This window comes from Zingiber officinale, chromosome 7B, assembly GCF_018446385.1.
Source record: "Zingiber officinale cultivar Zhangliang chromosome 7B, Zo_v1.1, whole genome shotgun sequence".
NCBI classification, from domain to species: Eukaryota; Viridiplantae; Streptophyta; class Magnoliopsida; order Zingiberales; family Zingiberaceae; genus Zingiber; species Zingiber officinale.
In genome coordinates, this window is record NC_055999.1 from 102,039,152 (window position 1) to 102,063,144 (window position 23,993).

Here is a 23,993-nt window from a genome sequence, read left to right on the forward strand (position 1 = left end):
AGCGTTTTCAGAATAGCCATCGAGGATATGCAATGCAGTAATATTTGCGAGGTCAATCAAATCTCTGATCTACGAAGTAGCTATAAAGGAAATGTTAGAATTTACACAATAGCTAATTTACAACCCTAAATTACTTTCTTACAGAAACCAACATCAGGGGGTGTAGCTCATGCATAAACGAAATGCTAGAATTTACGTAATAGAAGATTTACAACTCTAAGAAACTTTCTCAGAGTAAACTAACACCTGGGGGTGTAGCTCATATGGTAGAGCGCTCGCTTTGCATGCGAGAGGCACGGGGTTCGATTCCCGCACCTCCATTTATTTTAAGCGTTTTTTAGTAAAACTACTTCCATACAGACTTTACTGAAATAAAACTCTTCTTACAGTAATTAACATCAGGGGGTGTAGCTCATATGGTAGAGCGCTCCTTTGCATGCGAGAGGCACGGGGTTCGATTCCCCGCACCTCCATTTATTTTCATTGTTTTTTAGTAAAACTACTTCCATACAGACTTTACTGAAATAACACTCTTCTTACAGTAATCAACATCAGGGGGTGTAGCTCATATGGTAGAGCGCTCGCTTTGCATGCGAGAGGCACTGGGTTCGATTCCCCGCACCTCCATTTTTTCTTCGTTTTTAGTAAAACTACTTCCATATAGAATTCGATGAAATAATCTTATTCTTAAATACTCAACATCAGGGGGTGTAGCTCATATGGTAGAGCGCTCGCTTCGCATGCGAGAGGCACGGGGTTCGATTCCCCGCACCTCCAATTTTTCATCGTTTTTAGCATATATAATTTGCTGAAATAATCTTATTCTTAAATAACCAACATCTGGGGGTGTAGCTCATATGGTAGAGCGCTCGCTTCGCATGCGAGAGGCACGGGGTTCAATTCCCCGCACCTCCAATTTTTTCATTATTCTACTATATAGAATTTGCTGAAATAGTCTTATTCTTAAACAACCAACATTGGGGGTGTAGCTCATATGGTAGAGCGCTCGCTTCGCATGCGAGAGGCACGGGGTTCGATTCCCCGCACCTCCAATTTTTTCATCGTTTTTTAGTATATAGAATTTGCTGAAATAGTCTTATTCTTAAATCACTAACATCAGGGGGTGTAGCTCATATGGTAGAGCGCTCGCTTCGCATGCGAGAGGCACGGGGTTCGATTCCCCGCACCTCCATCACTTTTTATCCTTTTTTAGGAAAACTACTTCCATCCGGTATTTAGTGAAATAATTTCCTTCTTACCGCAGCCAACGTCCGAGGGTGTAGCTCATAAGGTAGATTGCTCGCTCCCCATGCAAGAGAAATGGGGTTCAATTCCCCGCACTCCAATATTTTTTAGCGTTTTTTAGGAAAACTACTTCCATACAGCGTTTGCTGAAATCATCTTCTTCTTGTTTTTTGTTGCTCTTTTAAACTGATTGATCGCATCGCATCGCGCATCAATTAGGACTTCTTCAATATCGTTATAACTTGTGTTACTTTTTCCTGGCCCAATGAAGAAGCATAACAATCTCTAAGGATTAGTATAATCTCACTGGATTAGTTTGGCAAAAAGATAGCTTCATCAAATGGTCCTCTAGAACTCAAGGAAAGTGCCATGACTTTTACTTCCTCGTCAAAAAGCCTTTTTAGCTGCAAACATTTTTGGCCTCATCTCTGAAAGCAACATTAGGCTCAATTGATTGATTAAAAAGATAGTGAGCAAGATTAATGCATTGCGTTCTGGTGTTGGCGACCTGTTGGTTGGTTGGAATTAAGTATAGAAGATTCACTATCATAGTAATAGAAGTTGTATGGCGAAGTTAAACAACAAACTCTGAGTCATGATCAACACAATGGCAACCAAATTATTCACCCTTTTCTCTTCTTTAAAAGTAAAGAAAAAGGAACAAGTACAATACACAGTGGTTGCTTGATTGAACCTACTTTATCTAAATCCAAAAGTATTATGTACAGATGAATCTTTTGCCATGGTGTGCCTTCAGCTTCATTTCGAAGTGGTATTGTGGTCAAGAGATGATGAGTTGAGAAGAGTGGAGTAGCTCTTAATTAGAGTTATGTGTGAAGTTTGTGAGTATTCACAGCCTCAACCTTCAACAAGGGTTGATTTAGACTGATTGAAACACTTGATTAGTTAGACATGGCATGAGGCCTAACATTCTCCTCGAACTTATTGAGGTTGAACAAGAAGCTTCTCTTTTCATCACTTTAACTTGCTTCTATAGTTCTTTTTTATTGTGCAGATATGAACTACAGATTCATATAATCATTCTAAAAGTCTGTGATTCTGACTCCTCTTTTATATTGTTCATCTTCTTAATATATATACACGTATCACTCATCCAGTGGCTTTCAAAATTAGTGGCTAAATTTACACGCACATAGTGGATATAGCAAAGAATAAAGCACTGTAACAGATTGTAATATTGTGCGGAGGAAGATAATGGAAAGTTTTTAAGACTTTCCTCAATGTTTTAGGTGACTTCAAGATCATGAGATCACTGGAAAAGAGAAGCTGTGATAGATACTGTTATGCTTGTATTGGAATTATGGATATTCTTTCTCTTCTTTGTTGAAATCATATGCATGAGCAAAGCAAGGACCCATTGCTTTTCTTGACTGTAATTCCACAATGAATGTTATAAATAATCTGCACAAACATCTAAAGAACTGGAAACAATGTCTGATTGGGAATTTGTGATGCAAGTCCTTTTCAGGATTTTATGTATCTCCTCTATACAACAAAATAGCTCACAGAAAATACTAGTGATGCATAATTCACCCACCATTCTTTTTATTTTCTATTGCTTAATCTTTAGCGAATGCTGCAAGAATGACTCATCTTACTGCAAACCCAAAAGAATGCTTCCTCTTGTGCTTGAAACAACATTCTGATGCATGCTCTCGCTACAGTTCAAGCTCTGTGAGACTGTGACCCAATTGAGAACATCAATGCCTAGCAACTCCATCAAGATATCTGTGTCGGATCCTCGCATCATCTAAGAACAAACACTAGTTGCTGCAACGCCTCATTGCATGGGTGGATCTCCCATCTTGCACCAATCATTTACTGAGCAAGTGCATCACTGACACAGCTCCCAAATTCCCGTCGCCATCAACTCTCGTTCACCATCAATATATAGATACAACAATAATCAAGCTCCATCATCCCTGGTTTCCGGAATGAAGAGTAGCCAAGGAAGATGGAGCAAGTGCTTTGCGGTCTGCAAGCCTTACCTTCAGATGATCTCGCTCCAATTTGGCTACGCAGGCATGAACATCCTCACCAAGTTCTCCCTCAACCACGGCATGAGCCACTACGTCTTGGTGGTGTATCGCCATGCCTTCGCCACGCTCTCCGTCGCCCCTTTCGCGCTCTTTCTCGAGAGGTAGATATCGATAGAGCATGCCTCTCTTTTGTTCTTCGGCTCAAATTCTCGACACTCGTGAACAGGAACTCACGTCCGAGGATCACATGGACAATCTTCGTGCAAATGTTTGTGCTAGGACTGCTTGGGTTAGTACTTGCACCAACATAATATCGATCAGCCTCGATCAAAGAGTAGTTAGTACTTCATAATCGTTTTCTTGTGTAAATTTTATAGGCCGGTCGTCGATCAAAACTTCTACTACGCTGGCCTCAAGCTCACCTCGCCAACCTTCTCTTGCGCCATAAGCAACATGTTGCCTGCCATGACCTTTGTGTTGGCCATTTTATTCAGGTAATCAAGTAGAGCATTGAGAGCTTCTTGTAAAGATTTCTTCAGCAAATTTTAAAGAAGAATTAATCTAAGAAAATTTAATTGATAGGATGGAGAAACTGGAGCTGAAGCAAGTGCGATGCCAAGCCAAGTTGATTGGAACGTTGGTGACGGTAGTTGGGGCCATGCTGATGACACTCTACAAAGGTCCTGTAATGGAGATTTTCTGGACCAAGTACATGCATGCTCGTCCCCTTGAATCTGACTCGGCGGCGGATGGCTCCTCCAAATGGCTCGTGGGCTGCATCTTCGTCATCGTCGCAACTCTCGCATGGGCTTCTGTCTTCGTCCTTCAGGTAATTAATCTGTGCGTAACATTAATTCTATATGCTAAATTGTACACTTGCTCTGCTTCAACAGACTGCAACATTAAAGAGCTACGACGCTCCCTACTCCCTCACCACATTGATGTGCTTCATGGGCACTCTGCAAGCCATTGTTGTCACCTTTGTGATGGAGCGCAAGCTTTCTGTGTGGAGCATCGGCTGGGACATGAACCTCCTTGCTGCTGCCTATGCTGTTAGTCCTTCTTCTTCTTTCTTTATGGAACTTTGTGCATGATCAAGAGGAGAACTTTTGGTGTTCAGGGGATAGTGACATCCAGTATGGCCTATTATGTGCAAGCTTTGGTGATAAAGGAGAAAGGGCCAGTGTTTGCATCTGCCTTCAGCCCTTTGATGATGATTATAGTGGCCATTATGGGCTCTTTCATTCTTGCAGAGAAGATATATTTGGGAGGGTGAGATCTCCATACAATATACTTGATGATCGACCAGATTCTCACTGTTTTCTCTTGCAGTCTGATTGGCGCAGTGCTTATTGTTGTGGGACTCTACTCTGTTCTCTGGGGAAAGTACAAGGAGGACAAGGAGAAGAAGAAGAAGATGGAAGCCATGGAAATCCCAGTGGCCATCAAGGCAGCTCAAGGAGTCATGGAACCGGATGCTGTAGTGGAGAAGGCCAAAGCACAAGAACAACATGACAACTGCTGCTGAATGAGGTTGTCGTAAAAGGTGAGAAGGAGATTTCGAGTATCTCAGTGTCTAATTTATCATCTAAGTGGTAGAGAGGTAGAATGATCTTTCTCCTCTTTCTAGCTTTAGCTAGTTCTTGTTTTCAGCTCTTCAAGTAACAGCAAGTTTCAGAAATGCCATTGAAGACTTTTATTTTACTGTCAACAGCCTTGAATTTTCAGTTTCTTCCAAGAACGGGAAGATCATGAAACACTTGTAAATCTAAACGACATTTTAATTTCATACATTATGAAATATATAAATATAAGAAAACAATACATTTATATTGACATTGCCAAGGAATCCTGCGCTTTAACTGAACATGAAAGTTTAATATAGCAGGAGAAGCCACCACAATATATTTATATTCACAAGTGAATTTTTAGCTTTCGATAAACCAAAACCAATCAAAGAATCATCTCAACGATGTATATAATGATGATTTTTTTCTCCTTTTTTCGGTCATTACCTTCGATTTCGATGGAAATGGTGGATTCTTAGTCTCGCCACTCGGGGCATTGGTCGAGGGGGCGCATCCTCTGCGAGCCGGCCTTGAGCGGGCATGGCGTGTCGAAGGGTGGCACCATGCAGTTGTACTGCAGGCAGAGCGATGCGCCGGCGGGGAGGGCGACGGCTGCCGGACCAATCTCGATCCCTGTCAAGAAGTTGTGCTGCAGGTAGAGCAACTGCATGCCGTTGCTGAGCCCCTGCACCAAGCGGCTCGGGACTTCGCCGGTGAACCGGTTGTTGTTGAGGTAGAGGCGGCCCACCGCGGCCAGCTGCGGCGGGACGGCCCCCCACAGCCGGTTGTAGCTCAGGTCCACCACAGGGATGACCACGTCGTCTTGCGGCGGCGTCACCGGTCCGGAGAAGGCGTTGCGCTGCAGTTGGAGAGCGGCGAGTTGGAGCGTGAACACGGCTCCGGGGATTGGGCCCTCGAGCAAATTCGAGCTGAGGTCGAGGAAATTGAGCTGGGCGAGGGAAGGGAGAACTGAGTCCACGCGGCCGGTGAGCGAGTTAGAACCGAGGGCGAGGTACTGTAGCCGGGGCGGCAGCGGCGGAAGGGGACCGGAGAGCTGGTTGTGCTTGAGGTCGAGGCGAAGGAGCGAGGAAGAGGCCGGGAAGGGCGGGAGGGAGCCGGAGAGCTGGTTGTGGCAGAGGATGAGGTTGGACAGCGCCGGCGCGGAGGCGAGGGACGCCGGGACGGAACTGGAAAGCAAGTTATAGCTGAGATCGAGTGTGCGGAGGCGGGGGAGGCCTCCGAGGCCGGGTGGGACGGCGCCGGAGAACAAATTCTTACTCAGAGCAACAAAGCGGAGGTCAGAGCAATCGGACAGAGCATCAGGAATGGGACCAGAGACGCGGCCTGGAACGAGGGAGAGCTCGGCGAGGGCATCAAGGCGACCGAGCGCGGGGTCGAGTCGTCCCACTAGCCCCGGCGCCCCCGCGCGTGGATCGCCAAGGGCGAGCGTCACCACGCGCTCCCCGGCGCAGAACACTCCGGTGAAGGCGCAGGGGTCATCGGTGAAGTCCCAGGACGAGAAGAAATCGGATCCAGGCATGTCCTCCAGCCCCTTTCGAACAGCCTGCAAGGCTAAGAAGTCCACCGGGTCCAGAATCGCCGTCGCAGCCCTCAAGCACACCACCATCACCGCCGCAGTCATAAAGCGCCGCCACCCCATCGGCCTCACGGGCTGAGCTAGTTTCTACGGTTGCTCTGCCTTCTTTGAGGCAGGAATCGGGTAATAAAGAAGGCGACGGAAGTGTCGATGTACGTGAAAGTTGCTGGTAGAGAAGACAGCCTTGCTCGGCCGCTTTCTCGTGGGGAAGGGCGTGAGCGCTTTAATGGCGGAACTGTAAAGAGAGAGAGAATGAGAACAGAGAAGAGGAAGAAGACGTAGGGAAGAAGCTTAACTCATGGCTTCCTTTTCATCTTCTCCTTGTGATAATGGCGGAAATCGACGTCGGCCTCAATGATCCGCTGCTCTCTTCTCCGTTGTTGTTTACCAATTCTTTTTTTTTTCATGCCAATTATACGAGGGGCTTTTGCTTCGGACTAACAAACGGCAGTCCGAGGCAGGTGGCTCCGCGGTAAGGCGGCCGGCTACGCCACGTCGTCCGCCACCAAACCGCCACGTCGTATCTGTTCATGGGCCCCACAAAACGCATCTAAAAAGGAAGGTATAACCATGGGTAGCAAAAAAAACAGGGTTTTGTGTGGCGACGAAAGAGAAGTCGCATAATCAATTATACGGAAGCCGGGGAGGCAACGGTCAACTTTTACACGCAACCTGCGGCCTGTAAACTGTTCCTGTAGCATACTTTCTGCCTCCTCTCACGTGATGTCCACGTGAAAGTGAGTGGATTAGAGAACCATGTAATAAGTACGAGTGCCATTTTAATTTTTGTTTAATTGCGTGCATAATTATGGTACATGATGGTACATGATGAGATTAACGAGCTTCCACTAGTCTTGTTGGTGGAGGAAATGAAAGCTTATAACAGTTTTTGTTTTTATGATAAATGTTCAGTTTTTACTATCCACATCCGACCGATAAAAATTTTCTATCAGTTTTCAAAGGTAAATCCACCAACCCCTAATTTCCGCTCTCTACTGCCCGATCCAAGTTTTCCATTAAATTTAAAGCCACGTATGTCCCAACAAATGATCAAACCATAGCATTCCAAGGGGATGTTTGATTGATGAATTTAAGAATGAGATAATGGAATAATAGTAAAAAATAATATTTGAATTGTGAATTTGAGAATTTGGGAATCAGATTTTAGGAATAATTACCAGATTTATAAAAATCAACCAAATTCATATAACTTAATGGGTTTCATTTCCATTCTTATTCTCATTCTACCCTACTATCAAATACATATCCATAGTCATTCTCATCATTTAACTACACACCCCCTAAGAATTCCGATTACAGCTTAACCGCTGCATCTTACCCGTGGGGACCAATTACAGTTTGTTTTCTCTTTCAATAATTAGGAAATGTGAGATGAGTATCTTCTACTTCATCTAATTAGTTCTTCTATCAAGAAAACTATCAAAAGAGACGAATGCAATTGGTCGACAAATCTAAATGTTTAAATCTTATGGTTGCCGGGAATACTACACAACAAGGTTAAACACAACTAGGAATTGCACTAATCTGTAGAGTTAGTCAAATCAAAGGTTAGGTGAAAAATCAGGCGAAACTAATAAATAGGTTTCAATTTCATCCAAAGTTGAGAAAAAACTGAGGAATTAAAAAAAAAAAAAAAAGGTTTCTTGCTGAAAACCATACATAACAAGGATTTTCCGAGTAATCCGAGGAATTAAATCAAACTAGTCACTGTCCTCATCATCAACATCCTTATTTTCGTGATCAGCTACAACCTTCTCGATAAACCTCTTCTGGACTCCTTTTAAGATCCCCTGCCTTGATGGACCGTCGCCGCTATGTCCATCATTTAAGACTGGTCCGGACTGGCAAAGGGTCAAGGCTATAGCTGAACAAAAAAAGATAGCAGATATTAGTAAACAAGGGTAATCAAATTGGTTTTATTTTTTTAACAGGGAAGAACAAAAAGGTTCTTCATTTTTCAAGGAGTTGATGGGAAAAGCCAATGAAGCAGATTTAAGGAGAACTGTGCATTCCTAGAAGGAACCATATGAAAAGAATAGGATGGAAGTAGGCAACATTATTTTTTTTTTTCTTTTTCCTTTTTTCTATTGATTTGAACTACTAAAGTCCCTTCTTTTTTCCTCCCTTCACATAAACAACATAAGAGTTGTCCCATGAATGCAAATTTTTGCGCCCTTAATTAATCATATAGTTATTTTGAAGTTTGATGGTTTCCATCTCATGCCACTTGAATAGCATTCAAAATCAAGACAAACAAATTAGGGTCAAATGATACTTGGTGACAATTTTACTAAGTGCTTCAGCAGGTTTGTTTTTTTTTTTTCTTTAATCTTGAAGACAGTGTTTCAGAACAAAATATATTCTTGGAGGAATTCTCCCACTTTATATGTTTGGCATTCAAATTCTTCAAGACTGGATGAAACTTAGATCATCAATGTCAAAGCGAAAGAGAAACTCATTTGCATCAAGTAATAATGCCTATGCCTCTTTAATAAAGATGTATACCCATTGAATTTGTAACTGGTGCAATAAGTTTCCCCTATCAAAAGCAATCTCAAAAGTAGAAAGATCTATATCCTTAATGATAAACTTTAATTGGAATCATGGTGGAAAACTTTAGTCACATGGAACTCTACTTTCTTGAGATAGTTGTAATTGGAGTTATTGTGGTAATACACCAGTAAAATTAGTTAGGACATGGAACTTCTTACTCCAACAATAGAACTTCATCCAACTTCATCATCATCATGTATTTCTTTCTGTTCATGTGGTCATGGGTCAATAGAAGAGCAACCCTAGAATACTAAGCCTTTTTCAACTAGCTAAAATTTTCAAAATAAGATATGCTGCTCAAACTGGATACCTGTCTCCAATTTATCTGACTATTAGTACCTATTTCTGATTTTAAGAATGCATAGTCTTGAACATTTTAAAAAATGTATGCATGTTGTATACAGTCAATACATTACATAATGCATTTGTGACATGAAAACATAATTGTGGTCCATATTTATGGAAATGTAAAAGTGTTTTTTTAAAATGATAGCTAAGAGAGCCCTCAAGCACTCCACTCGGATGAAGGTGACTTTCAAGCCCAAGCCCTTGGCAACAACTCCCAAGGGCCTTACCAACTGAGCTAGTTGGTATCCTCAGAAGATACCATAGTGATATTAAATTAAATCTACTAAAGTGATTACATGTATCACGTAACAATCAAATTAATCTACCAAAGTAATCTATAGTTCCATGTAAAATATTTTGCATGACAATAAATATAACACAAAAGACACAATATATAACAATGAATGTAAACCAGCTGAGGCAATTCATGTAAATGTTAAGCTAAGCAATACATAGAATGTGCTTTTTATTTGTCTATCTAAACATTGTCTATCTAATAAAACTAATTTAATCAAATGAACATGAACTTGGACGTGATTTAGACTACCAAGCCAGGGATATATTCAGCTGGCATAATTCTTATGCAGATGTAAGATGATGGAATGCAGTCTTTCAGTGCATAAGCCTGAGCAGCTCCATAGACAACTTATGTGGACACGTTAACCAAAGATTCTAACCTTACTTTCTGCTATTTCTGTTACTAAAGTCGTACAAATCCTTAATCTTAGATTGATGATGCAAAATAATTAACTTCCATTTTTAATAGATTAACTCTCAGTTTACATAAAAATAACAAATTTGATATTAAATCTTCACTTTAAAGAAAATCTTTAAATTCGCACATCTCTATCTATATTGATCAATCAATCATAAAACTTCCTTTGATTCTCGTTATCTTGTACAGCCACAATTTATCGCTCACCTGAAAATTGAAATGTAGATAATTTCATAGTATTCATAATATTTTTCCACTAATTCTAGCATATAAGTATATAGATCTCCTTAACTTTAGAACCTGTCATAATAATCCCCAGGCTGTATATCTGTGGTGAACTTTAGCCTACCTTGAAAGCCTTTGTACATTGATATTTGATTACATCTTTTGACTTCATAAGCACACTATGGTAAGATTGGGTTGTAAGTAGGAGCATGAGGTGCATGAAACTTCAAGCCTTAGTTGGGCAACAAGTAGAAGAAGCAAATAATAATAGCTTCAGGTTAATTTTATAAAAACATGTATAATAAAGATGAACCATAATACCTTCAGATGTACATCTCCGAGATCCAAAGTGATGTAACCCTACATAAGTTCCTTTGACTGCACCATTGTTATACACCAAAATGGTAGGAAGGTTCCTATCTGGATAATTTGGAATGCAGTCAGTTGAGATTATCTTGACAAATTTGGTAGCTGGGTACTTGGTAGCAAGCTCTTCCAGGCACTGTAAGAGTAGAGCACAGTCTTGTATGCTGTCACGAACAACCCAATAAACAGTGAAAAGTGAGATTTTGGAATAGTCATAAACAATGACCGACCTAATGAGCTCGCGACCATGTACTATTTAAGTGTAGGATATGAACACTCCCGACAAGCTGCTCTCGTACAACAATGTTACTTGCATCAGCAGTATGCGACGAATAACGGTGGCTAGCTTTAGTTGTTTATAGACGAACAATAACTAATATGTTCAGATAGGAGATGGATTACCAATAAAACTATGAACTAAAATAAAGGGAGTCAAGAATGCAACACATATGTAGAACTTTCGATCATTATAGGCTAACAAACTTTGTTATTGACGAAGGGCAGGACGATACCCCACGCAATTGCATCTACGCAAGATATCCTTGTGGTCTGGAAAGAACGCAAACTACACAAGTAATCAAGAACAAAATGCCGCAGTGTCATAAAAAAACAAATTTTAGAACAAGGGCCATACCCTTCCTTGAAGAGTAACACAACGACCCAGACATCTTCCGGCGCTTGCGACACCTCCCGGACAAAGTCCGATCCAGAGATCTGCGTCACCGATCCAAATCGGGCAACCTTTGCAGCCTCCCGCATCTCCTCCAGCCTCCGTTTTCTAGGTTTCCGCAGGAAGGATACCCGAATCAATCATCATGTACAAATACACAGAATAGAGATAAAGCGAGAACCTGCAGGCGAGAGCGCCCTAACCTGTACTCCTCGAGGAAGCGGTCATCGTCCAGGTCGTGGTCATCCTCGAGGTCTTCGAGCTCGGCCGGCGTGCGGTCGTCAAGCCAGGCCTTCGATTTGGGGGCGAGATCAGGATCGTCGGCAGGGACGAAAGGCGACGGCTTGAAGGGCTCGGGCTTCGGAGGGAGGTTGCCGAGACGCCGCTGGATGTCGTCCCACTGCGTGCTCGCTCCCTCCACGTCCTTGTACACGAAGTGGTAATCAGCCATCTCTCTCTCTCTCTCTCTCTCTCTCTCCAGAAGCGAAATAGGGATCAGTAGAAATGTCTTATTTATATGAAGATAAAATGACGATCAAATAAATTTATTGCTGAAAATGTCTGGTTTGTGCATTTTATATTTTTATTGTTTGAAAATATGTATTTTTGAAAAATAGTGTTTAATTTATATTTTTTTATGTCAGTTTAAAAAAAAATAGATAATACTTTTAGAAAAATAAAAAATGTCCTATTTTTTTAGAAAACCTATATTTTTCAGAAAATAAAAATAAAAAACACGTAAACCAAATATTTTTTAAACAGTAAGAAAAAGTTTAGTGTTCTTCATTATTTTATTATATTTTAAATAGTAAGAAATTGAAAAATATATAATTTAGAGCTCTTTATTAAAAGAGATAGTTTATTTTTTTCAATAAATTTATTTAATTTGATTAAAAAATATTCAGAAAAATAATTTTAGATCATGACGCTCATTCACCGCTCTCATAGTCTGTCTCAAAGTTACTAAAGAATAAATTTAAAAAAATAGTCTGCTAACTACAATATTAGTTTGTGTAAACTAAATATCCAGTGCTAGCTTAAAAATAATAATGATTGATCCACCGGGAGCAGTTAAGATCAGCTGAAGCAAAACTGGACTTGGTAGAAATGCATCCCTCCATCAATCTCATAAAAGAAAAAAAGGTAAGACAAACGCCATTAATCACACAGGAAGCTGATTAATAATATGTTTATGTGCAGAAAAGGAGAATCCATCTCCAGAAAAGGAAAATCCTTCTCCAGGAAAAGAAGCAAGATCTCCAACTTCGTGAAACAAAACTCCAAAGATACAGATTGTAGAGAGTTTTTTTTTTTTTTTTTTTTGTAATAAAGGAACAAACAAATGTAGATCGGAAGTGTAACTTGGGTACTCAATTGTTGGCCTTTCTTTGATGTTTCCTTTCGTCGTATATACTGCAGTTCAAATAGATGGTCAAAATCTCACAAGTACATTTTGCTGATTCAAGTTTGTAATTCGGAAGTAGAACTGGATAAAGAAAAAGGAAATTACTAACCGAATCGCACGTCAAACTGCCAATTTCTACAGCGACTCACCGCTCTGTATGAGTGCATCAATCTGGTTCACAAAATGTTTGAGATGAATTAGTACTACCTACTAATAAGTTTTTGATAGGGAGAACATTGAGGCAATAAAAGAAGAGAATTTTATTAGAAACTCAACTTCCATCACATAAAATTTTTAAAATTTTGACATTGTTAAAGTCCCAAGCCAATATTTGAACTTGTGTTAAAGTTACAAATCTAAGAAAAATCACTCTCAAATATTAGCTGCATGCTAATTTGCAAAGCAACTTGTAGCCAAGCTTTGAGAGATGGCGAATTTTTCTTAAACTTCTGGCTTCAACAAATCGTGACATAGATTTGTGACTACAAAAAGTTTAAAAAATTTTAAATTTATAGAGAGCAAGCTGATCAATACCTTGCCTTCTACGACTTGGCACTAGCCCCAAGCTAATTTACAAATCAGCTTGCAATTTAAACATTTTCTAGATTCCTGATTTTAATACAAGTCATAAGCTGAGAATGGGATATTTCTCTAGTAGATCAAAACTATAAGGGAAAACGACGATTCATACCTTCACTGAAGAACATGCCTCCCATCATGTCATCATTATCCATATCTTCCTCAGTGTCTTCGCTTTCACTTTCGTAGTGGCTGTTTTTGCTGTTTGCATCTGTAACAGCTTCAGTTGGCATACTGCAGTCATCCAGCTTGGATACTTGACAATAACCCTTGTTGAGATATTGGGGAAAAGGTACCGAATCATGTGAGTTGCGTAGTTTATCTTGTTCCCATCCAATGTCAGTACGGCATGTCTTCGGATCCTTAATACTCTCACTGAAGGTAGATGTACAATCATCTACAAGTCCACTATTTCGTGGCAAGTTACTTGTCTTTTGTAATGCACCATTAGTAAGAGAGTCATCCATGACAGGGAGACTACCAAGGTGTCCTGAATGAAGTCCTGACACTGAAAATGGAACATCAGCAGATTCATTAAGATTTGACTTCACTGCGTACAATCCTACAGGTTGATGAGGCAGTGCTTCATGAAGATCAGATAACATTTGTGCAGTTCTTGACCCTGGATAGACAGAGACCATCGAAGTTTTTACTACAAAATCTAATATTATAGACATTTCACTATACTGTTTTTTTTCATCATCAAATAAGGATCATAACAACAAGATGAGGGGTTAAAATTACCTTTGATTGTATTATAATTGAGTTCATTGTTAGCTTGAAAAGTTCCTGACGATGAAGTCTTATAGATATCTCCATCCCTGTAATAATGTAAATGTAACATGAATTGTGTATAGGTGCTAGTGTTCATTATTTATCCTCGTCTTGCCTACATTTATTTCATTTTAGCTTACTGCAAATATCACAAAGGGATAATTTTAGTGTAGGACTAAGATCAACCTAAAAATTTATGATACTACCAACAAAAACTTGGTTGAATCATATACTTTTGTAGCAAAAGGTGATTACGCTCATCTCAGGCGCCCCTCACAGTCCGTCCCCAGGTTATGTGAATGGAGGTAAATCACAGGGTCAATCGACCATCAAGTGGCCAAATCATGTACTTGAATTTAAAACAGTTTCCTTTGTGAAACATTACCTAACATTCCTGTGTGATTGAGAATGATCAAGAACTGGAAGCAAGTCCTTTTGCCTTATTTTGACCTCATCAAAGGCTAATTTTTCAATTTCAATCTCTCCACCAGTTATATCTCTAGCAAGATCTTTATGAATCCTTGATGGACTCACTGCACAGAAAGAAATCTAACAAAAAAATAGAATATAGAAGTTAAGCAGAAAATTGAAGAATCGATCATTCTTCAAAATTTATCAGAAATACGCAACATGGATACCGTTGATGTCTGCCATTTAGGAATCTTCCCTGTTGTAGTCTGTACTTCCGCATTTGAAATGTATTGTCGAGCACTTCTGCTTCTCTCCAACTCTGTTCCAGATGCAGTATTGGTCCTTGGCATAGAATATGTTCCATTATCTTCAGAAGAATCCATGAAATTCTCACTATTTGGAAGATTATTAAAGATGACTCTAGAAATATCTTCCTCTTTTTCAGTCCAATTTTGTCTCCTGCATACGTCCCACCACAGGACCGACTCAGCATTTATGCATAACTCTTCATCTTGCATTTGGAGTAAAGAAGCAGGTGCAGCTTTCAAGCTGCCATCACATTTCTTGAAAAGTGATGATGGAAGTAGTTCATGTTGTATCACAAAACCAGAAGGAGAGTATATAAGAAGGTTTTCCAATGAGTCTTCTTTAGAAGGCACCTTTAGGGTTTCACAGCATTGTGAGTTATGGAACACAGCAGCAATAGCACCAGATGATGGAGGTACCTTTCCAGCTGCAGATGTAGCAACATTGTCAACAATGCTTAGCCAACTTGAATTTCCTTTTTTTATCCTACCAACTACTGAACATGTAATTGGAGGTGGTGGTGCTATTGACTGGTGATGTAATAGACAACATGAAGGCGTCCACCATGGTAACGTGAGACTAGGAACAGCAATGGGTCCTTCACCAGGAGTTTCTTGTGCTCGGAGAGTAACATCACCACCAAACGGTGATAACAAATATATGTGACAAGTGTTCCTTGATGACACGACTGATATCCACTGACTAAAATGACTAAAGGATATATCCTGTATGACCTGGTTTCAAAAGAAAGATCAAACATGTTTAAAAGGTAATGCAACTCTGGTTAAAAAATTATGGTGATGAGAATCCATACAGCTGCTGTTAGTCCACGAGATAGCTTGTAAAGATGACAATGTGATGATGTCCAATCATAACTTCCTAGGTTAGAATCATTTTTTGCACGGGTGGGCATAATCCTAAAAATGTTTAAATTGTGCCCATGTATTGAAGCTGTAACCAGAAGGGTACCACTAGGGTCAAAACATAGGACAGATATCGGACTGGTATGAGCTCTAAATTGTGAGATGGCCTCCTTTGATACAAGATCTTTAATAACAACCTACAGAACAAAATTAAAGACATCACTCTACCTAGAAAAGAAACCTAGGAGTTCAAATATGAAAACCTTGAATAATATTATTTGTTAAAGTGGGAATAAGTTCTTGCATACCATCTCTAAGAGTGACTTTCCAATATTTATAGCATACATACCATTCCTGCAAAATCAGGTTGACCGGAATGTGTTGGCAATGGAGAACTAGAACCATCAGGAAGTAGCTCTTGATAATATCTTGATAGAGTTTTGCAACCCTTGTCTCCAAGATTGAGGATTCCAGCAGCCAATGTTTTGCCAGATTCCATTGTGTAGCGAGCAACTAAATTTCCTCTGCATGGGGAGAATGATGGGCTTACACCTGGAGAAGGAGTATGACTTTGTGGGCTAAGACGATTGGTAACTGGTACAAGAGGGTTATTGCAAGCATAAGCTAACCACCTAGGACCAACAGCCATTGGACCGCAGCCAATACCAATACCAGCTGCTACGGCTTGTGATGGATATGTCAGAACACTGAACTTGTTCTCTAGAGTAACAGCATCAAAGCAGAATATCTGCAAAGACAAATGTGTAAAACACAATAGAAAAAAATAATTGCATAAATTTTTAACTTCAAATCCACATGACAAAGATATCCTGCTCACTTGTGCTGCCAGTGCCACAGCAACTATTCGAGAGCTGCATCGAACAAGATAAACAGCTGAACGAAATCTCAGAACATGGACATAACTGTGAGACTTTAGTGAATAAAATCGAACAACTGTAGAAGTGGAGGCACAACTTCCTGATTGATGGTTATCACTGTTCTCTCTGATCAATGTACTCAGACGGCCACCTTGTACCACACCGGAGCCATTAGTTTCATCACCAGCAACAACCAACAACAACGGATGTAATGCTCTGAATCCTTCAATGGTTCCAGACTTAACAGGCAAGGGCTGCATCTGTAAAAATGTGACAGGGCCGCCATCACGCTTGGAAACCAGCTCAGAGACATGAGAGGCATCTTCAACATTAAGAACTTGAAATCCATTTGAATAACCTAGTAAGAGAACATGCTTGAAGGAAGAAGACCCGGTTTCTAGCTTATCAAATCCAGCCCATAGAACCTGTTAGAGGCAATAAATTTATAAGCAAAACTTGCATACGGATAGTTAACCATTGAAATCTAACTAACTCACTTATCAATATTTAAGTAACAAAACAACTAAAAATCAAGGATTAAATTATGAACATGCTTAAGACAAATGTGGCTTTTATCTAACAAAATAAATCATGTTTTCCATCCACCTCATGGGAACTCCATTACTCCAAAATCACTGAACAAGTGAGGGTAATGACAGGATTTAGGCAGACACTTCATTGTTATATTCCACAATGGCAAAATGCCCAAACAGGAGTAAACAAACAGCAAGAATTCGTAGTATAACTCATTTATACTCAATAATTTAAGAATGCCCAAACGGAGTTGATGCCTTTCTGATCCTATTATTTAACTCCGCAAGTATTATCTACTAATACTCGTTTGTTCAATTAATAACTAGGTTTCTGCATTATATTACTCAATCTCAGTTATTGACTATTTCAATGAAAGCTTAGAAGAATTAGATAGCTACAGGCAGAATGGCAGAGCCTCACTCAAATGTAATCAGCCCTTAAATCTCCTCAGTGTTCCTTTGTTTTGGTTACTTGAGGCACTAGTCTGATCCCAATCGATATCGAAGGCATAAACATACACAGCAAAGATTCATTCTTTCACACTAGGAAACAGAATACTAATTAGCATCAGCAGACAATTACGAGGATGAACCAAACCCCCTTTTCTGAAAAATGTCATGAGATTTCTTAATGATCAATTGCCCTCAGAATTCCTACATCAAAATCACGCGGCAAGAATCGAAGCTCTGCAAAAAGAAGCCAATGGAAATAATCCCTCCTTATCGAAACCCTTGAGCATCGGAGTCATTCTCGTCAACAGAAAAGCCAACCCCATGACCGGTAGCCAAGGCACCGACTTTGGCTAAAAGGAAGTAAGTTACCTGCTCCTTCTCATCGCCGGACGGCGCGGAGGCCATCGACGCGGCCATCGACGCCGTGGCGGAGCAGACGCTGCTCGCGACGGCCCCGGCGTTGGATGACACGTTCTTGAGGCACGAAGATATGATCCGAAGGGACCTCGGAAGCAATCCATTCCTACCTTTTCCCCTCCTCATCATCAACTTCGCCTATCGCCGCCGCCTCCTTCACTGACCGCCGGCGATATCATGCGACTCCCGATCGCAGCTAAACTTCATGGCTTCCCTGCCGCCAGCACTGGAGACAATCACCCCAAACTAATGAAAACTAAATCACTCTCAAAATCTTATCCATGTTGAGACAAAGTAATTATTTGATACTTATCACACATCCACTTTTTACCCGCTTAACTCTCCAAATTTATTTTTATTATCCAATGATAATCAGTAAGTAAATCATCAAAAAAAAATATTTGAAAAACTCTCCTAATTTGTTTTATTATTATCCAATCATCATCGATAAGCAAATTTCAAAACAGTTTGTTTTTAATTATTTTTAGTTTGAAAAGATATAAGTAGAGGTAAGGAAAACTAGAAAGGGTAAGGTTAAATCCAATTTACCGATCAGATCGGAGTTAAATGTTCGGTTCAGTTAATTTAAAATTTATTTTTTTAAATATCAATTTATTTATTTAAAAAAATAAATATTAATTTATTTTTTTATTAAAAATTCGATCTTAATTTTTATGCTCCTATCAGAATTAAGAATTTAAAATCTTTAATTTAATAATCGTGACTCTCGAGTCTCTATTTAATTAAAATTTTAATTATTTTAATTTTTAATTGATTTAATTAATATTTAGATGATAAACCCAGAAATAATTAATAAGATTAATTGAAATTATTATTTTTTTTTATTATATAACTATTATAACATAGAAGAGATATTATAACGTGGCTTATTTAATTTTTTTTTAATTTATCTCTCTATAAATACTTATGATGTCCCCAAATGCCCATAAAATTTTAGAATTCTTAAAAGGCATACAAATGTGTCATTATTTCCAAAAGTACACTAAATTATAATTTTACTTCCTCGTATACATGGAACCTTTGTTTTTCCTTTTTTTTTTCTCTCTCTTTTATATGCATGTAACTTCTCTTTCATCTTTTCTCTTCCTCCTAAATTAAATTAATTTAATTTAAACATCATTTATATTTTAATAAATAATCATCTAAATTTATTTATTTATTTATTTTTATTTCTAAAACTAATAAAAAAATTTAAAAATATATAAAAAGAAGGTTACTAAAACTTTAAAAATATTTTTTTAATATTTCCAATTTTTAATATATAATTATAAAAGAGTAAAAAATAAAAATAAAATTAATATCCATAGTTGATTTTATTAATAAAAATAATAAAAAAATAAAAAATCTCTTTGGTACTAGTTTGACCAGCACCACATTGGCACTAGTTTTTGAATGGTATTGGTCTTCAGAAATCAGTATCACAATATTCTAAAAGTTTCAAAAGTGTTGGGAGGACTTTAAAACAGTAAAAGAGAACTTATTTGGACTCATGTTCACCTAATAAATCCATTGAAATTGGAATGAGCCTGATCAGAGCTCTCTAAGTCTATCAATAGATATCGATCGAAACTCATTAATGGATCTAGATGACTTGAATTTCTAAAATTTTACAATAAGATAGAAGTGTACCATGTGTAGAAGGTAGATATAATGAGGAATCTTGATCCTGAGTCTCCTATACAAAGTTATAGACTTGCGCCAATTTGCACAAAGTTGGAAACTTTCTAAGCCTTTTGAACAATGCTGGAAATCCTTTACGATAACAACGGAGGACGCATTTGAAATCATGGGCACTACAGAACCTACATGAATTAGAATGTGCCCGATCAGAGCTCTCTAAGTTCATCAATGATTTTGACCAAAATTCATTGATGGACATAAAGACTTGGATTTCTAAAATTTTATAATATATGAAAGTGTGGAGTATGTAAAAGGTAAATATGGTAAGAAATCTTGATCCCGAGTCTTCTACACGAAGTTATAAGCCCATGCCAATTTACTCAAAGTCTTAAATTTTTTAAACTTTTTGAGCAATGCTAGAAATCCTTTACGATGATAACGGAGGCAGGGCCGGCTCAAGGCATAGGCCATTAAGGCCTATGCCTAGGGTCATTATTATATTGGGCCCCATAAATTTTACATATATATACCTATATAAATTAAATATGAATATTAATTTAAAAACATATGAGTTTAGATATTAAATATTTAAAACTATGGCTAAAATAAATTTTAGTCGAGATTTATTTTCATCGATAATTTTAATTTTTTACAAGTTAAACTATATTTGATGAAAAGTTTTAAATTTTTTATAGATTAAATCTAGATTTTTTATTTTTTTACTCGTGTTAGATTTAATTGATAATTTTAATTTTTTACTATTAAAATTAGATTTGTTTGATAATTTATTTTTATTTTTTAATTAAAATTTAATTAGTAATTTTAAATATTTGACTGATAAATCTTTAATTTATTAATCAAAATTAAATTTTATTAATAAATTAAAATTATTTATTGATTATACTTAATTAATATATTTTTACTTTTTAAAGTCAAAAGCACATTTAATATTGTATATTATTTCTTTCTTAAATTTTCTAATTAAATATTTTTGATTAAATAAAGTTTATTAATAATTTATTAAAGTTAAAATAGATAAAAAAGACAGTTTAGTTCTCTCGTCAATTTAGGATTATGAGGAAGCAGAGTTTATTATACGTAATGACTATATCTAATACTCGAACATATTTTCTCTAGGTCACACAATAATTTTACCGCTGTGTCGAGACTTTCTTTTCTCAAAATTAAAAATGATTGATATTTTTTAAAAAAATTATAATTAAAATGTATATTAATAGTATTACAATAATTTATTACTTGTTTCTAAATTAGTTAATATAAATTATTTTTTATTTTTTAAATTTTACTAATAATAAAAAAGTGAGGTTTGACATAAAATAAAGTTATTATTACGTGACTTAATTGGTCACTGCTTCCAATTGTATAAATAATCATTAGCAATATATTAAACTACCTTTTTAAATTTTACTAATAAAATTAAATGTCACCCTTAGGACATGGCTGAGTTGGCTAATATAGGGTAAATATTATTACAATGGGCAAGGTGTCGAATCTCGGCAAAGCCAAGAAAAATGCTCTTCCTGTAGTGGCCAACTGCAGCTTAGCCCTAGGGTCAATCATGTTGGGTTGCTAGGGTGGCAAATTCCACCTTTTACTATAACTAATAAAATTAAATATTTCTAATAATATTTATTTAAAAATATTATTTTTTTCGCCTAGGGCCTCAAGAATGATTGAGACGGCCTTGAACGGAGGGCACATTTGGACTCCTGGATACTGTAAAAATCTACATTAGTTGGAATAAGCCCAATCAGAGCTCTTTAAGTCCATCAATGGATTTTGACCGAAACTCATTAATCGATCAAGAGTATTTGAATTGTTAAAATTTTACCATGAGATCGGAGAGGTTAGTGTGTAGAAGGTATATATGTCGTCTAATCTTGGTCCTAATACACGTAAGCGAAGTTATGGTTGTATTCCAACTAGCACAAACTGTGGTGCTTGTTTTTTAAGACTGGCACCATAGTGTTGGTTCTGATCATACACTGCAGTATGTGCTAGTTGGCACGCGATCATAACTTCGTCTACATGTATTTCTGATCATACATTGTAGTATGTGTTAGTTGGCACGTGATCATAACTTCGTCTACATGTATTAGGACTAGGATTGGACATTATATATATCTTCTACACACTCCACACTTCTCATTATAAAATTTCATAAATACAAGTTGTCAAAGTCCATTAATAGGTTTTGGTCAAAACTTAATAATGGACTCAAAGAGCTATGATCGTACTCATTCCAACTACTTCAAATTTCTACAATTCCTTGGAGGTCAAGCGTGCCCTCCGTTATCATTGTAAAAGATTCTCAGCATTATTCAGAAGGTTTAAAAAGTTTCAGATTTTGTGTCAATTGACACAAGCTTATAACTTCAAGTAGAAGACTCATAATCAAGATTTCTCACCGTATCTACCTTTTACACACTCCACACTTTCATCTCATTATAAAAATTTAGAAATATAAGTCATCTAGGTTTATAAATAGGTTTTTGATCAAAATCTATTAATGGACATAAAGAGCTCTAATCGGACTCATTCCAACTCCTATTGGTTTTTACACTGCCCTATAGTCTAAGGGTGCCCTCTATTTGTTGGGACACTACAGGAGCCAGAGGGGCGAGGGGGTGCTTAGTTTCATTCACTTCATCGATAATGATTTGCAGTGGAAAACTTGAAGCAAATGCTAACGTTTTGATTTACTTGGTATCTACCTCAACGAGATGACTAATCTAAGAATCCGATCCTCTCTCATACATCTACTATAAAATAACTCCTTAGAAATACTCCGGATGTGGAGAAATCTTGTACAAGCTCTAAGCAAGAATTCAATACAAACAAGGAGTAAATACAAGAATATAAATGGGAAACCTCTTCTTGCTTAATCTCTTATAGCTTGTAAACACCTCTTAAACCTTAGAAGTCCAGCAACACTTGTCTCCAAGAAGTTTAAAGAATTGACGGAAAGAGTTGGAGAAGAAGGGATCTGATTTGAACTCGATGAAACCTTTTATGTCTCGCGATCTAGGGTTTTCAATCAATTAGTCTTACCTCCAATCAATTGTCATGTTAGATCAGATTAAATTTAGCCGCTTTCTTCTTCTCTCAATCAATTACATGGCTTCAATCGATCACATGATCGATTAAAAAGTCCACTATTTGTCATAAGTTTCTCCTCCCAATCGATTGGGAAACTCAATGTTCATCAGGAAGAAATGCTCTCAATCGATCACCTGATCGATTAGAAGCTTCAATTGATCACCTAATTAATTCAAAAGCTCATTGTTCGCTCACAAACTCTCCCAATTGATTACCCAGTCGATTGGGGAAGATCTTGATAAATTACCCAATCGATCAAAACACTTTCTGCACTATTCTTCGTCAACTAATTGATTATCTGATCGATTGTGCCCCCAATTAATTAGCTAATTTATTGGTAAATAGTAAAATGTGTAGATCTCTAAATGAGCTTCGTTTCACATATGAGATCACCTTATTCTGATATCTGAGTCAAAAGTTATAACCTTCGAAAGTTTGTTACGTCGGAACTTCCTCGTTTCATGACAACTCCCTGTTGGACTTACTACTGCCAAGTGTCCAGTCAACTTTTGACCCACTTGGATTTTCTCTTTGCAAATTTTCTATTGGACTTTCAATCACCAAGTGCAATTCTCCTTGACCCACTTGAATATTTCTCTTGCCTAACTACAGTCAGGACTTTACCTTGCCAACGTACAATCCTCCATGACCTACTTGGATTTCCAAACATCGGGTGTCTAGTCAACCTTTGACCCCACTTAGATTTTCCAATGTCTAGCTTCACTCACCGGGACTTCTCTCCACCCAACTTCACTCATTAGGATTTTTCCATCTGACTTCACTCACCAGGGTTTTACTGCCTAGCTTTATTCACTAGGATTTCCTCACTCTCTAATTTCACTCACTAGGGCTTCCCAATTGCGTGGCTTTACTCACTTGGACTTTTCATCTGTTTAACTTCACTCACCAAGACTTTTTAACTATCTGACTTTACTCACCAAGACTTTTTAACTATCTGACTTTACTCACCAAGACTTTCTATCTATCTGGCTTCACTCAATAGGATTTTTCCCATCTACTTAGTATGACTCACTAGGGTTTTTCACCTGACTTCAATTACTGGGACTTTTTCACACCAAGTGTCCAGTCAACATTGACCCACTTAAATTCTCCTTCTTCTGCCAACCTTTCTGTTGATTTTACCCTTACCTAATCTTCAGTTAGGACTTTCCCAGTCAAGTATCTAGTCAACCTTGACTTACTTAACTTATGATCAACCTTTGACCGTCAATCTCCAGATAAACAATTGCACCAGCAATTTTCATATATTGTCAAACGTAAAAACTCAAATATCAAACCTCAAAC

The 23,993-nt window shown here is 38.0% G+C and overlaps 4 protein-coding genes and 5 non-coding genes across 10 annotated transcripts; 6 read left to right on the forward strand and 3 right to left on the reverse strand.

Moving 5' to 3' along the window:
• Positions 1–554: 554 nt before the first annotated feature.
• TRNAA-UGC lies at positions 555–627 on the forward strand. The gene has a single exon. It is a non-coding gene; the product is annotated as a tRNA-Ala (tRNA).
• Positions 628–704: 77 nt separating this feature from the next.
• TRNAA-CGC lies at positions 705–777 on the forward strand. Its single transcript has one exon. It is a non-coding gene; the product is annotated as a tRNA-Ala (tRNA).
• Positions 778–842: 65 nt separating this feature from the next.
• On the forward strand, positions 843–915 carry TRNAA-CGC. Its single transcript has one exon. It is a non-coding gene; the product is annotated as a tRNA-Ala (tRNA).
• A 64-nt stretch (positions 916–979) lies between these two features.
• TRNAA-CGC lies at positions 980–1,052 on the forward strand. Its single transcript has one exon. It is a non-coding gene; the product is annotated as a tRNA-Ala (tRNA).
• A 67-nt stretch (positions 1,053–1,119) lies between these two features.
• Positions 1,120–1,192, forward strand: TRNAA-CGC. The gene has a single exon. It is a non-coding gene; the product is annotated as a tRNA-Ala (tRNA).
• A 2,008-nt stretch (positions 1,193–3,200) lies between these two features.
• Positions 3,201–4,986, forward strand: LOC122006579 (WAT1-related protein At5g07050-like). Its single transcript, XM_042562132.1, has 7 exons — positions 3,201–3,406; positions 3,472–3,534; positions 3,623–3,739; positions 3,828–4,074; positions 4,139–4,297; positions 4,366–4,517; positions 4,578–4,986. The coding sequence occupies exons 1-7, from the start codon at positions 3,201–3,203 to the stop codon at positions 4,771–4,773; spliced, it is 1,140 nt and encodes a 379-aa protein (XP_042418066.1). The 3' UTR covers positions 4,774–4,986.
• A 37-nt stretch (positions 4,987–5,023) lies between these two features.
• LOC122006575 (LRR receptor-like serine/threonine-protein kinase SIK1) lies at positions 5,024–6,799 on the reverse strand. The gene is made up of 2 exons (XM_042562128.1): positions 6,707–6,799; positions 5,024–6,645 (listed from the first exon to the last, which is right to left on the reverse strand). The coding sequence occupies exon 2, from the start codon at positions 6,471–6,473 to the stop codon at positions 5,289–5,291; it is 1,185 nt and encodes a 394-aa protein (XP_042418062.1). The 5' UTR covers positions 6,474–6,645; positions 6,707–6,799; the 3' UTR covers positions 5,024–5,288.
• A 1,197-nt stretch (positions 6,800–7,996) lies between these two features.
• On the reverse strand, positions 7,997–11,816 carry LOC122006580 (phosducin-like protein 3). The gene is made up of 4 exons (XM_042562133.1): positions 11,512–11,816; positions 11,273–11,416; positions 10,594–10,802; positions 7,997–8,295 (listed from the first exon to the last, which is right to left on the reverse strand). Exons 1-4 carry the CDS (start codon positions 11,757–11,759, stop codon positions 8,132–8,134), a joined length of 765 nt encoding a protein of 254 aa, XP_042418067.1. The 5' UTR covers positions 11,760–11,816; the 3' UTR covers positions 7,997–8,131.
• Positions 11,817–12,466: 650 nt separating this feature from the next.
• On the reverse strand, positions 12,467–18,194 carry LOC122006581 (autophagy-related protein 18g-like). Of its 2 annotated transcripts, XM_042562134.1 has the most exons (11): positions 17,880–18,194; positions 16,485–16,949; positions 15,996–16,394; positions 15,598–15,843; positions 14,705–15,517; positions 14,452–14,615; positions 14,037–14,113; positions 13,405–13,914; positions 13,248–13,322; positions 12,823–12,884; positions 12,467–12,721 (listed from the first exon to the last, which is right to left on the reverse strand). In XM_042562134.1, the coding sequence occupies exons 1-9, from the start codon at positions 18,054–18,056 to the stop codon at positions 13,315–13,317; spliced, it is 2,859 nt and encodes a 952-aa protein (XP_042418068.1). In that variant the 5' UTR covers positions 18,057–18,194; the 3' UTR covers positions 12,467–12,721; positions 12,823–12,884; positions 13,248–13,314. The 2 variants fall into 2 exon arrangements, with proteins under 2 accessions (XP_042418068.1, XP_042418069.1); XM_042562135.1 differs by lacking the exon at positions 13,248–13,322.
• Between the last annotated feature and the right edge of the window lie 5,799 nt (positions 18,195–23,993).

Bases quoted from the DNA above. Each gene is read 5' to 3' on its own strand.
- LOC122006575 (XM_042562128.1), bottom strand. From the start codon at position 6,473: ATGGGGTGGCGGCGCTTTATGACTGCGGCGGTGATGGTGGTGTGCTTG.
- LOC122006580 (XM_042562133.1), bottom strand. From the start codon at position 11,759: ATGGCTGATTACCACTTCGTGTACAAGGACGTGGAGGGAGCGAGCACG. The intron at 11,417-11,511 runs GTTAGGGCGCTC...GCGGAAACCTAG, and splicing joins CGCTTCCTCGAGGAGTACAG to AAAACGGAGGCTGGAGGAGA. The intron at 8,296-10,593 runs GTATTATGGTTC...TTTTTTGTTCAG, and splicing joins TCGGAGATGTACATCTGAAG to CTATAGCCTTGACCCTTTGC.
- LOC122006581 (XM_042562134.1), bottom strand. From the start codon at position 18,056: ATGATGAGGAGGGGAAAAGGTAGGAATGGATTGCTTCCGAGGTCCCTT. The intron at 15,844-15,995 runs GTATGTATGCTA...TTTGTTCTGTAG, and splicing joins AACCTGATTTTGCAGGAATG to GTTGTTATTAAAGATCTTGT. The intron at 14,114-14,451 runs GTAATGTTTCAC...ACATTATTACAG, and splicing joins CAATCACACAGGAATGTTAG to GGATGGAGATATCTATAAGA.
- LOC122006579 (XM_042562132.1), top strand. From the start codon at position 3,201: ATGAAGAGTAGCCAAGGAAGATGGAGCAAGTGCTTTGCGGTCTGCAAG. The intron at 3,407-3,471 runs GTAGATATCGAT...ACTCGTGAACAG, and splicing joins TTCGCGCTCTTTCTCGAGAG to GAACTCACGTCCGAGGATCA. The intron at 4,075-4,138 runs GTAATTAATCTG...CTGCTTCAACAG, and splicing joins CTTCTGTCTTCGTCCTTCAG to ACTGCAACATTAAAGAGCTA.